Genomic DNA, 13,597 nt, shown 5'->3' with positions numbered 1-13,597 from the left:
ATCTTCAGATGGATTGCGCCCGTGAATCTTTCGCATTTGCAACATATAAACCAAAATCAGAAAGGAAAGTTAAAAAGTTTGTTCATTCGTTATATAATAATGTTCAAAAATATGATAACTCAGTATGTGGTAAATATATTGACCCTTCAGAAGTTTTCAAGAAAGCAAATGAAGAAGTTGATGTCACTTTTGATATGATTATTCCGGTAAATGATTTGTTAGCATTTCAGGCGTTCGATGATTATCCTAAATCATTTGGTGAAATCATTCTTAAATATTATGTTTTCAGGGATACTTTAGTATTTTGTCAGGTTGACCCGTTAAGAGTTGCTGATTTACAAAATTACGTTTATGAAAAGATAACTGATGAAAATTATGAAAAGATTATGAATCATGTTTATAAATATGATCGCAAATTCCAACAAATCGGACTTCCTGCCAAATTAATTACAAGCTTAGCCGCTACATCTGCTGACGCAACAGTTGATGACGTTATTATTTCATGCACAAAGATGGAAGTTTTAGAGGATAAATGCATTACACCAGGATACGGTTTAATTGAAGAATCAGTTAAAGCAATACCACGTTTATTTAGTAAGGAAGATCCATTCATGATTCCAGCTCAACATATTGACGTTCGTTCACTAAATGGAGGTTGCATCACTCCTGAAGGTATTAGCTCAGATTTCTCATACGCTCTTCATAATGTTACAGATGTTGTGTTAACATTTCCGAAGAATGCAATGCAAAGAACGGTTTTAGAAAATCCAATGCTTCGAGGTCTTCAGGTCACTATAGATTCCAGAAACTTCCCCGATCAAGCGATGACCACAGTGGGCGACATATTCTTTACACGTATGCTTCAAGCTTCTGATTTAGATGGAGTGAATGAATGCACAGAAGAATACGAGGACTCATTAACTAGACCACTGAATGCAGATGATGGCACACCATTAGCTAGAACATGGAAAGACCAAACTTCATTCTTATGCACTATTCCAGTTCAACGTGATGGAGCGGGGTATATTCTTTGATGGATTAGAAACTTTCAACTCACAAGTTACAGTACAAGTGAAAGCTTATCCAATCATTCAGGGTGAAAATGACACTTACTGTTCAAAGGTGACAAATCCTCCTCAGGTTTGGTTTACTAGGACTACATATTGGACATGGACACCGGACGAAGGTTTGAAATATCATCCAACAGGTACACCACCACAGTATAGAAGTTCATATGATGAAATATTGATGAATAGAAATGTTTAAAATTATAAATTTATTTTTGATTAAATGGATTTAAATTCATCCACCCCTTATGAAGAATTAGCGGGAGTATATAATAGATACGTAGATAATATGATTAATGAAGCATTGAGTGATAATAGAAATGCTCTATCTAAGGAAAAATTAATGAAAATTCCATATTCTGAATGTTACTTAAATTCAATCACTGCAGCAATTGGTAAACAGAATAAAGGTAAAACATTAACGATATTAAAACAAATTATCATTATTGCTAACACTTCCCCCTATTCACATGTGTTAATTTATATCAACCGTTCAGGTTCACCTTCAGATGATACATTTGAATCTTTAAAGCATTTAATCAAAATTCCAATTATTTATTTATCACAAGAAGAAGCAGAAGATTATTTAAAAAACTTTTTAATGTATAAAGAATTATATAATACAATCAAGAAGCAAGGATTAGAGGATAAAATTATTGATAAACAACGGGATGAATTATTTGAAACACTTTCTATTTCAAATTTTGATAGAGAATTTTTGCATTCACTCATTTTTCTAGATGATGCAGTGAAATCAAAACTAATAACAAATGAGAAATCATATTTTAATCAGTTATTAACTCAATGTCGACACATTCAGTGTTCATTCTTTATGGCTGTTCAATACTTCAAAGCATTAAGCACAAACATTAAATCAAATCTATCAACCCTTTTTCATTTTCAGTGGGTTTAGTCGTCAACAGTTGAACGTTATGCTTTATCAAGTGAATTTACCAATGAGCATTAATGAACTTTACACACAATATCAGCAATTAGGTGAACATGGAAAAATAATAGTTGATTTAAATAAAGGAAGTGTTAAATTTGATTAACTTTTTATAATTAATTTTTATTTTTTATTTATAATTAAACATGACAGAAATGGCAAATCTTCTACAGGTTCCATTAAAATAAGGAACAAAAAAAGGGTGCATATAATAGAACTATGAAAGTTCCTGATGGAATGAAAGAATTAGTTCATATTGTTGCTGGTCTTCAAAAAGATGTTAAACAAATGAGAAACGTTTTAACATTACCAGAAGCTCAAGCATATGCCAAACGTCAAGGTCCAAATTGGGAAGCACACGAAGCAGACATTACGGGTCCAAATGGAAAACCCGATGGTATAAATGAAGTTTTCGTTACTGATGGTCAAGGTAATATTAAAGTCATAAATGGTTACAAATTAACTATAACTGATTATCCTAAACGTAAAGCATATAATGAACGTTATCCTATGCAATTTGATGAAAATGGAAAAGCTGTTAAACAATACATTGGAGAAGGTGAAAATGGTCCAATTAATTCATACCGTTATAATCCATATTCTTATTTCAATGAAGAATTAAATGCTATTGAAGAGGGACCGGATGGATTACCACAATATTCTAACCAGTTTGATGGTCAATATGCAAATATTAGACCTGAAATTTCAGCTAAGAAATTCTTTAAAGTTGCTTTATTCGATCCAGTTTTCGCGCAAATGTTAAAGATGAACTTAAACATCAATTCCAACCAATTATAGTAGCAAGAATTGCATCAGGTGCTTTATCTCAAGCATTCAAAGATTTAATTAAGAAACCATTATATCAGCAACGAGGTTTAACTTATGATTTAGTTAAGGAATTAGATAAAGAAAATTTGAGAAATCAGATGATTATAAGAATGCAATTAATGAATATATTAGGTCTATTAATTACAATGAACCAGCTAAAAATCAACTTCAAGAACAAATACAGGGAATAATAGATTCAAAACTTCCAGCAAAATAAAAGTTTAAATATATTTTTTTTATTCGAATATAAATGAGAAGACGTTTCACTAGTCAAAAGAACACTAACGCAAAAGCAGAGATTACGGTTGGTTATAACGTAAATGATGATAAATCACGAATTATTCAAAAATGTTAAAGTTAATGTTAGCCCTGAATTAACAAGGTCAGCAACTCAACCAAATTTATTAACTCGTGACTTACCGAAAAAGGAGGAGGAGCAAAATAAAGAAGATGGAGACCCAATCATTTTATCTGAACCGGTAAAGAACCTGTTTAAATTCCACTTATCCAACATACCCCCCACCTCTTTCATCAAACATCGAGAACCCATATAAAATAGACATTAATTCTGAATTAATGAAAATTTACCGTGATATAATAATTAATAATTATGATTCAATAATAAATTTAATTGACCAATCCGGTTTAATTATTTTACCTTATGAATCATTAATTCACATTATCGCCATTCTTTGTGATGTTCAAGATTCAGACGTTAAGATTCAATTTTTCATAGATGATGAGGTTTCATGCTGCGGAACAGTTGCAAAAATAAATCCTATAAAGGATATTAGCACAATTAAGATATCAAAGAACGGAACAACAACTGAACTTCATTTAACATATAATGATATTTATAATAAAATAGTTGATGAATATAAAATATCACTTGAAAAATTCTTTGTTAAGGCTATTTAATATTCAAGCATTAACATTATCGAATAATAATCCTTTGAATCATAATCAATAATAATTGACCTTTCACCAGTTTCTATCGTTTGTTTTATTTCTTTTTGTTCCCCACTATCCGGATCGGTCATTGTAATTGTTTTTGTTATAGTATCAGCTTTATCTTTAACTTCAATCTTTTTTCCATCGGGATATTTAAACCAAAATTCCAAAAATTCGATATTGTCAATCTGTTCATATTTTAATCTATCAATTACATTTTTAATACCATCTGAAAATCTTATGAAATGGTCATTATATGGGTTTGATTGAACTAAATTTGAATGAAGTGAAATATAACCTGTTGATGAATATGACACTGACTCATATTTTCTGAAAACACTAAAATTTATAACATGAATGAATTTCTTATTCGTTGAATTTATGAATTCTTGAGGTAATCTTATTCTAGTTTTATTTATCACTGGAAAATAACGCTTTACCATATTTTTAATCGTAATAAAAATGTCAATTATCAATATTATTTCGAATAATAGCTGTGAATTAAATTTAACAGTTAGCGGAATTTATAATGTTACTCTCGTTTCTGTGAGTGGTAAATTTAATCCCATTCTTTTAGACCCTTCAGATTATATATCATTTATTAAAGATGACCATGAAAAAACGTATGATATGTATATAAATAATGTGATAGCGAAATGGGATATTAACATGATTTTAAGTTATTTAAATGAATCATTTATCGTATGGTATGAAGAAAATTTTAAATCAAAACCCGATAAACTTTTTGAACTTGATGAAATAAAAATAACCTTATTAAATTCCGCTGAAAATTAAATTTTGTACTCCTCATCTTCGTTCATTGTTGGGGATATTAAATTTTGAAAAAGATGTTGGGGATGTTTTGTATTCTGACACTGGTTCCAATTTCATTTTAATCAAATGTGATAAAGTTAATACCCCAATGAGATTTTCACATCAAACATTAGACCCTAACTCTTACCCATCAATACAAAACATTTTATCCATCAACTTAAACACATTTTCTTTATCATATCCGTTTCAATTATCCGGGAATTCATTTATTCTTCATTCAAAAGATTTATCAAATATTAAATTTAGAATAACTGACCTATTTGATTGTGATTTAGAATTTATGAATGAAATATTATGGCAATTTCAAATAGAGAAAATAGCTGATGAGATAACGGATTAAATATTTATTTTTAAATCATAATAAATGATTAAACAACAGCAACTTAAGGCGCAAAGCGCCCAGGTCCTTCAGACCATTACATACGCCATATATGCATATAATTCAAAGACGGCAGAACAAACGCAAAGGTTGAAATATGGAGATTTGGAGATAGTATTGAAAAATGACCATTTCGAATTCGTTTGCAAAGGTGGTGCAGTGATATCAAATATAAAAGAAATTTTATTTATGAATTCAAAAATTAAAGGAATAACGGATGATATAACATCAATTCCACCAGAAGAACAGAGATATTACGCATTAAATGCATTTCCTAAAGTTTTGAAGATTGGAAGATTTAATTTAAATGAGGAATTCATAGAAGGTTTCCTAAATGACATAATGAAGAAGGTGGATAAGGAATATGTTAAGGATGAGTTAAATAAGAAGGCAAATTTGGTTTATGTTGATGAAAAAGATAATGAAATTAAAGAAAAGGTTGAATGGTATCATGAATGGACATCGGAGACTTTTAAAGTTAAAGCTGATACAGGATGGGTTTCAGGATGTTTAGACCTTAAAGCAGATAAAACTTATGTTGATGAAAAAGATAATGAAATTAAAGAAAAGGTTGAATGGTATCATGAATGGACATCGGAGACTTTTAAAGTTAAAGCTGATACAGGATGGGTTTCAGGATGTTTAGACCTTAAAGCGGATAAAACTTATGTTGATGAAAATTATGCAAAGAAGTCGGAAGTAAATGATGTGATTACAAGCATGAAAAATGAAATACTTCAAACATTATATCCTGTTGGTTCTATTTATACGTCAATGAACTCAACAAATCCAGAAACAGTTTTAGGTTTTGGTACGTGGAAGCAGATTGTAGATAAATTCTTATACTGTGCTAGATATTCAAAGCAAACAGGAGGTTCGAAGAAAATTAAAGAAGCAAACCTTCCACCGCACACTCATACAGGAACTACAAACTTTTCTGGCGACCATAGCCACTCATTAAGAGACCACCCATTATACAACTCAGACTATGAAGCTGGCAATGATGTTTTATCTCCAGCTTATAACGATTCAACAAAAAAGACTTTTCGACAAACTGAACCGGGGGGAAATCATTCACACACTTTCACAACAAATCCAACAGGCTTGGGTAAAGATTACATGCCACCATTTGTGACTATATTCGCATGGTACCGCGTTTATTGAATGAACTAAATATATTTTATGTCTGTAATTAATTAGGTAATGAAGTAATGGATGAACTGCAGAAATAAATTTTATCGTTAATGTTTACGTTAATGGTTTCAGGTTATTCAATAATTAATTATTTTTGAAGAACTGAGGGTGTCACTACGTCACCATATGTCACTCGGTTAATTAACTTCTCTGAAAAAATGAGACAACATGACATTTTGACAACAGTCCTGGAAATAAATTTTATCGTTAATGTTTACGTTAATGGTTTCAGGTTATTCAATAATTAATTATTTTTGAAGAACTGAGGGTGTCACTACGTCACCATGTGTCACTCGGTTAATTAACTTCTCTGAAAAAATGAGACAACATGACATTTTGACAACAGTCCTGGAAATAAATTTTATCGTTAATGTTTACGTTAATGGTTTCAGGTTATTCAATAATTAATTATTTTTGAAGAACTGAGGGTGTCACTACGTCACCATATGTCACTCGGTTAATTAACTTCTCTGAAAAAATGAGACAACATGACATTTTGACAACAGTCCTGGTATCATAAGACAAATTACGGAAAGTGAACTCAAACAAAAAGTGACACAATGCATTTGCCAACCAAATAACTTTACAAAGCAAAAACTTAAATTACTTGTCAAGCTTACTATTCTTATTTTAACAATTAAAAAATTAAATTTTATTTTTTATTTAAAAAAATCATCTTATATCATCTGATATATATATATAAAAAAAAAAAAAAAGGTAGTGGGGCTTCCAGGCACTTCGTGCCTTCTAGCCCTGATGATGTTTAGTAATAAATGAAGTTTTTATTCGGAAAAATTGTTAGTCTTCTGGGTCGAAAACATTATATATAATGTGTCGCTTTTCACAAATTATATATGTTTTCATGTTTTGTCAAACATGAACGTACATGTTTTGTCAAGACTTCTTCGTAAATGTTTTGTCAAGACTTCTTCGTAAATGTTTTGTCAAGACTTCTTCGTAAATGTTTTGTCATGATTTCATCGTACATGTTTTGTCAAGACTTCTTCGTAATGAGTGTAAATGACCAAAAATATAATTTAGGGTAGAAGGTTAGATCTAACCTCTTTTCTAACCTCTTTTCTACCCTCTTGAATTTGTCATGATTTCATCGTAAATGTTTTGTCAAGACTTCTTCGTAAATGTTTTGTCAAGACTTCTTCTTCGTAAAATCAGACAAAAATATAATTTAGGGTAGAAGGTTAGATCTAACCTCTTTTCTAACCTCTTTTCTACCCTCTTGAATTTTCATGACTTCTTCGTAAATGTTTTGTCAAACATGAACGTAAATGTTTTGTCAAGACTTCTTCGTAATGAGTGTAAATGACCAAAAATATAATTTAGGGTAGAAGGTTAGATCTAACCTCTTTTCTAACCTCTTTTCTACCCTCTTGAATTTGTCATGATTTCATCGTCATAGGCACGGAGATAGGACGGTTATTTTACAAAACTGACAAAACTTTGACCGAGTAGTTTTTTGTGCTGAACAAAAAGTGTCATACAAACAACCGTCAAAAACCGCTTTTTAACTTCACTTAAAATGCCACGTAAGCTACGTAAGAATATACGTAAGAGGAAGAGAGCATTGAAACATCCAATAGTAAAACTGACACCACAACAACAGTTGCAACAACAAATTATGAATGACCCCACTATGTTGCAACAAATGTCAAGCAACCCTATGCTTTTAAACCGAGTTATTGGTGCACAGAGTGGAGGTTTAAGAGCGGCACTTTTAGCGAAAATGGCAGGCTATGGTGGAGCTGCAGACGGAACAGCTTATAACCCTCAAAGTCAAATGAATTTGAGTTCACTCAAAAATCAAATAACAGATGTCAAAAAGTCAAACATAGACATACAGAAACAAATAAGTGAAAACGAAAAGAAACTAGAATATGACAGACACACAAAGAAACTCAATGAGTTAAACGTAGAGAAAAAGAAGAAAGAAGAACAACTGAAAGAACTAAGTACAGAGGAATATGCGAAAAAAGTGTCAGAAAAAGCAGCAGAAGTAGCAAAAATGGAACAAGATGTTATAAATTTGAAAAACCATACTACTCAATATAAAGTACTGAAAGATGAAGAAATAAAACAAAAAGCCCTGAAGACATATATGGATAGCGATGAGTATAAAAAAAGAAGTTGAAGCAAATGTAAAGGCAGAAAAACTTTTACAGTTGCAAAAACCAAACCGTACAGTATGAAAACTTAGCACAAGAAAGTAAAAATAACGACGCAGCCATGCAAAAGGCAATGAAAAGCGCAGAATATATAAAAGCTAATAATGACTGGTTAGACGCCCAAGCCAACGCTAAAGCAGCCCAACTTATAGGGTCAATAAGGACAAAAATACAAGCGGATGAAGACAGTTCAAATGAAGCTTTAATGAATGCTGACTTTAAGAACGCCTTCGAAGCTCTTCATAGTAAGGTGAAACTAGTGAACGACTTCTCATCTGGAAAGAAACTGAAGTCTGAAGGTTTCGACAAAGAGTTAAGAGAAGTAGCACAAAATATGACGAAAATAACAGATGCAGCAACGAGACAGGCAGTTCAAAGTGCCTATGACGCCGTTAGAGCAACTGTTGTGGAAAGTCAAGAAAAAGAGTTAACAACAGACCAAAACAGACCTAGTAAATGCTTTCTTAAAAACGAAAAGTCAGGTAGGACATTATGCTGCAGATGGAACATATGTGCCAGCTGGTGGAACTTATATACCAGCTGGTGGAACTTATATACTAGCTAGTGGAACTTATATACCACCAAACCCTCCAAGAGAAGCACCTGCACCAGGACTACCTAAAACATTTACATCGTCACATGGACACAGACACAGGCATGCACCAAAACCAACACAACAACCAACAGTTCAAAATCCAGCACCACAACCAACAGTTCAAAACACTGCACAGCAACCAACAGTTCAAAACACTGCACAGCAACCAACAGTTCAAAACACTGCACCACAACCAACAGTTCAAAACACTGCACAGCAACAACCACAAACAGAGCAAGGACATAAAAGAAGTAGAGAACAAGGAAACCAAGAATTCTTAAAAATGCTTAAGGAAGACTATGGTTACCCAGATACTCTTGACTTTAGTGACAGATATAAAGAAGCTATTAGAAAGTTCAAGGAAGGAAATACTGACCCGAACCTATTTAGCTTTATGGTTCAGCACCAAATGGGATATAATTTCAAACCTGGAAAATACAAGCTCGCTAAGGGATATGATTTAATAGCATATCATCCAAATGACATGGATGAATTTACTCCAAGATATTTGGTGTCAGAGATAAATGATAATTCAACTATCTTCATGAAACGCGTAAAAAATAGAGACGGAACGAAAGAAGAAAGGTTTATGAGTCCGGATGACTTAAATAGGGAACTTGTTAAAAACGGTCTCGGAATATATGAAATGCCAGCAGATGAGGTACAAGAAACTCCACAAGAAGAAGTTCAGATACAACCAGACATGGAAGAAATAGTTCAGCAACAACAGCTAGAAGAGCCTGAAGGAAACGAACAAGTCCCTCCTTTGGAAACTAACTTCACAGAACTAGATGAAGATTTGGAACAGCCGAAAAATCTTGACCCTCAACAAGTGTATGCGGAGAATATGGAATCTTTCCAAGAGTCTAAGAAAAATTCGGCTGACATAGTAGAAGAATATCGAAAAATGTTCGCCGACATACAAAAGACTCCAACATCAGATGAAAATATCCAGCATAGAATGGAAGTACTGAAAGAAAGTGTACGCAAATACAACAATCCTTTTTACTTACGACCATATAACGTTCAATCTTTGGCTGAACTCGGTGAAAATAAAAGGTTAAATTTCACCAAAACATATAAAAATGAAAACATTGTTTTAAAGTTCATTCAGAACCTAACCAATATGGAAACAAACCTACTTTTGTTTCTGCAGACTATGGAACTACAATGAGATGGGGTCATAAAGCTAATCCGGATAGGTGGTTCATAAACTTACAACCACAATTCCAAGAAGTTGTAGACGCAATGGAAGTGAATGGTGAACCAGATATAGCTGGTATTTTCAGCGCGGCTTTAATGCCATTGAAAGATATGAAACATGCAGATATTTTGGACCAGTATGAAATGAACATGGCTGAAGGAAATATAACACCTGACGTTCTAGAACATTTATCTCAAGAACTACACAGAACCATAGAGATGGTATATTTGGTGAAGAGTTTAGAAAGAAAGTTAGGGAGAGAGAAGGAAGAGAACCTATTGTACATGACCTTGCAAACGAAAGTTTGCAAAATGTCATAAAAAACTTACTTTGCAGACAATGAAATGAGAAGGGATGAATATTTAAGAAAACTCAAATGGACAGTACCAATGAAATGTTAGTATTGAAAAACATGTTCCTTGACAAAATAAAACCAACTACAGAAATAAATGACGCAAGACTGAAACATTGGGTAAAAGCTTTCCATTCACAAAAGATATTATTGGTAACATGGAAAGAAAACCAGAAGGCTACAAAAACATATATTTGGAAACGAGCTTATTCCATATGGACAAGCTCTGTTTGAAGAGCTTGAACCGGAAACTCAGGAAAGAGTCATGCAAACAATACGCGAAGACTCAAATACAAACTATGACAAAATCTTTCTAGGATATAGGTTACCTGAGTTGGGCGACCAGAGCCCAAAGGCAAAAAGGACATGGGAAATTTACAACATACTAGGTGAACATGAGGCAAAGATGCAACAACTTGAAGGAGAGGGCAAGTTACCAAAAGCGACACCAAAGAAGAAGAGAAGAGTAGAACAAAGTGAAAGTAGTGAAGAAGTAACTTCATCTAGTGAAAGTAGTGGCAATGAAGGAAAAAGAAGAGTTAAAAACTCAGTCAGGAAGAAAGTAAAGCTTGGTCCGAGTGGGTTCTATTATGATATATAAATCCAACTATTCTATATTTTTACCCATATGAAATGTACGCCGCTCAGAATATAACGCCAACAGTTTTGGATGCCATGAACGGAAATGTTTCCGAATGGTATAACGAATGCGACAATGCCATTAGAAGGTCAGAAATAGTTCCTGGAACTTACGAATATACAACTGCTGTTTCTTATGGAAACGTAGGTGAGTTTGGAGAAGGTTCTTCAACAACAGTAGATATTGCTTGCGACAGGTTTCATATTATTTCTATTGACAACTCATTCTTATACGTGGAACAAGACATTGAAATAAAGCCTTCTGCCAAGTTGTCTGACAAGAAAGGTTGCAATGGAATTTTCTATGTCGGATACCAATATGCTCCAGAAGTTTTCATGGGATATAAGATATATTCTAACTCTGACTTAGTTCAAACAGTAACATGGGCAAACTATGAATGGTTCGCTTTGAGAAACTCAGTACAACCACAAGCTAGAGAACAAACAGACCAGTATGCAAATATTGAGAAAATAAGAAGACTTGACCCTAACGTTCCAGGAGTTTATGTTAACCTTTCTGGTTCAGATGGAACTGCTGCCACTAAAGTAAAACTGAAACTTAGAGTTCCTTTGTCATCTTTCCTCATCTTCAGGTTTTTAAGATACTTGCCAAACTGGGCAGGAAAAATTTCTATTGAACTTACTCCAAGCAAAAATAACTTAGTCATTGCACCAACACAAGACCCATTCAGCATTACTGTAGCTGGAACTGGTGGAGCCAAGTTCTGTGACTTTTGCAAAGACAAAGTTGACTTAGACTTTGGTTTCTCAAACTTCAACAATGAAGTAAACTATTATTTTCAATGCTGCTGGAACTGCTTGGGACCCAGTTAAGTTCACATGCGAAAAGTTTGAATGCAAGAGAATAGAAAGCAGACTTGCAGTCTATATGTTGGACCCAGATATTTCAAATGCTTTAGCTGCCAAATATATTGCAGTTCCACTTATGTTCCCTATACACCAAATATCTGTCAAAGACTTTGCAGGTGAAGTTGGAAACCAAAGTGCTGACCCAGGTGCAAGAACAGATATTGCTTTAACAACTGCAATGAAACATGCAGATACTATGTTTGTACTGTTCAGACGAACTATAAATGACTATTCTTGTTTCTACAACCCGGTATTAAATATCATATAAACATAGATGGCAAATATTATCCAAGAGAAGAATATTCTACAGTTGAGGATATGAGGTCATACAACTTGACATTAGATGCTATGACTTTAACAACAACTTCACAACAACCATTAACCCTGAAATGCAAAGTTCTATTATGCCATATGTGAAAGTATGGACTCATACAGGAGGTCAAAAAAACTCAATATACAAATGGAGACCGTTCAAACTTTTGGCTTGGCATTCCATTTGCTGACTCAGAAGACTTTATGGTGGTATTTCAACTGTTGGTACTGTACAAATACAATATACTGGTGACAGAGACGGTCCAGATGAACTGAGAGCAAAGAAGTTTACAAAACCAATAGCACTTTTCACGGAAGATGCTCTTTTGAAGATTCGTTCGATGAAACCTGCTGGGGCTCCTCAGATTGGTATAACGACAGCTTCCATCGAGCAGATTTTGGCAGCAGGTCAGTAAGTTGTTCTTGAACTGACTTCTCTCCGTCAAATATTGACAGTACGCCAGTTTTGACATAATATTGTAAGATAAACTTTCCTTTAGAAATATCTGTAAGTTTTGTTTGTTATATTTTTGTCAACGTCAAGAACTTTCACCATTTCAGTTATACCAACTTTCTTTGCTTTATGAAAATATTTTGGTTCAGCAAATATTGCTATTCTATAACATTTACCATTGTTTGTATAAAGAACTATTCTGTCAATGTATTTGTATTGTTTGTGTGTGTAAACTTTGTTCTGCTTCATTCGAAGAGATACTCGAATACGTTCATCTTTTTATTCTAAGTAAATGTCATTTCCGAAAAATAGAAGCGTGAGTGTTTCAAAAGGTTTAATGGCGGTGGCAGATGTGAAGTTAAATTCACCAACTCAAACAAACAGTCAAAGTGTTGTTGTCAAGTCAAAGACAGAGATGTTGAAGTGGGGAAACCATACGAGGACGAAGATGGTATAACAATTGTTCCTGTAAAAGAACAACCAACATATCCTGAAGTTAGCAGAGACTTAAGTTCTGTTGCAGATTTCGAAACGACTACCAACAACTTAAAGACAAACTTCAAACTCAGGAGAAGATTTGTCAAGCTTTAGGTATAATGTTAAACTTGGTCGAACACAACCCTGTAAAAGTGAACTCATATGTCATTGCACCTCATGAAGTTATATGTAAAAATATATTGTTTTAAAATGGTATGCCATATAGCTTCTTGAATTTGTTAAGAAGTAATTTGAACGTGTTTTCCATCTGTATCTCTAGTGTTTACATAAGCATAGCCTTCCTTAGTAAAATAT

At 33.3% G+C, this 13,597-nt stretch overlaps 1 protein-coding gene and 2 pseudogenes across 3 annotated transcripts, besides 2 other annotated features; all 3 read left to right on the top strand.

Annotated features, from left to right (window-relative positions):
* Window positions 1-689: 689 nt before the first annotated feature.
* Window positions 690-6,163: a mobile genetic element.
* On the top strand, window positions 1,291-2,119 carry TVAGG3_0360260 (annotated as a pseudogene). The gene has a single exon. A coding segment is annotated over exon 1 (829 nt).
* A 737-nt stretch (window positions 6,164-6,900) lies between the features above and the next one.
* Window positions 6,901-13,597: part of a mobile genetic element that runs on past the window's edge.
* TVAGG3_0360240 lies at window positions 7,737-9,211 on the top strand (annotated as a pseudogene). Its single transcript has one exon. A coding segment is annotated over exon 1 (1,475 nt).
* On the top strand, window positions 11,164-11,681 carry TVAGG3_0360230 (uncharacterized protein; the record flags this gene model as incomplete). Its single annotated transcript, XM_051231418.1, has 1 exon — window positions 11,164-11,681. A coding segment is annotated over one exon (518 nt), but the record flags the coding sequence as incomplete, so codon positions are not given.

This window comes from Trichomonas vaginalis, chromosome V, assembly GCF_026262505.1.
Source record: "Trichomonas vaginalis G3 chromosome V, whole genome shotgun sequence".
NCBI lineage: Eukaryota > Parabasalia > Trichomonadida > Trichomonadidae > Trichomonas > Trichomonas vaginalis.
This window is presented reverse-complemented; position numbering and strand designations above follow the sequence as displayed.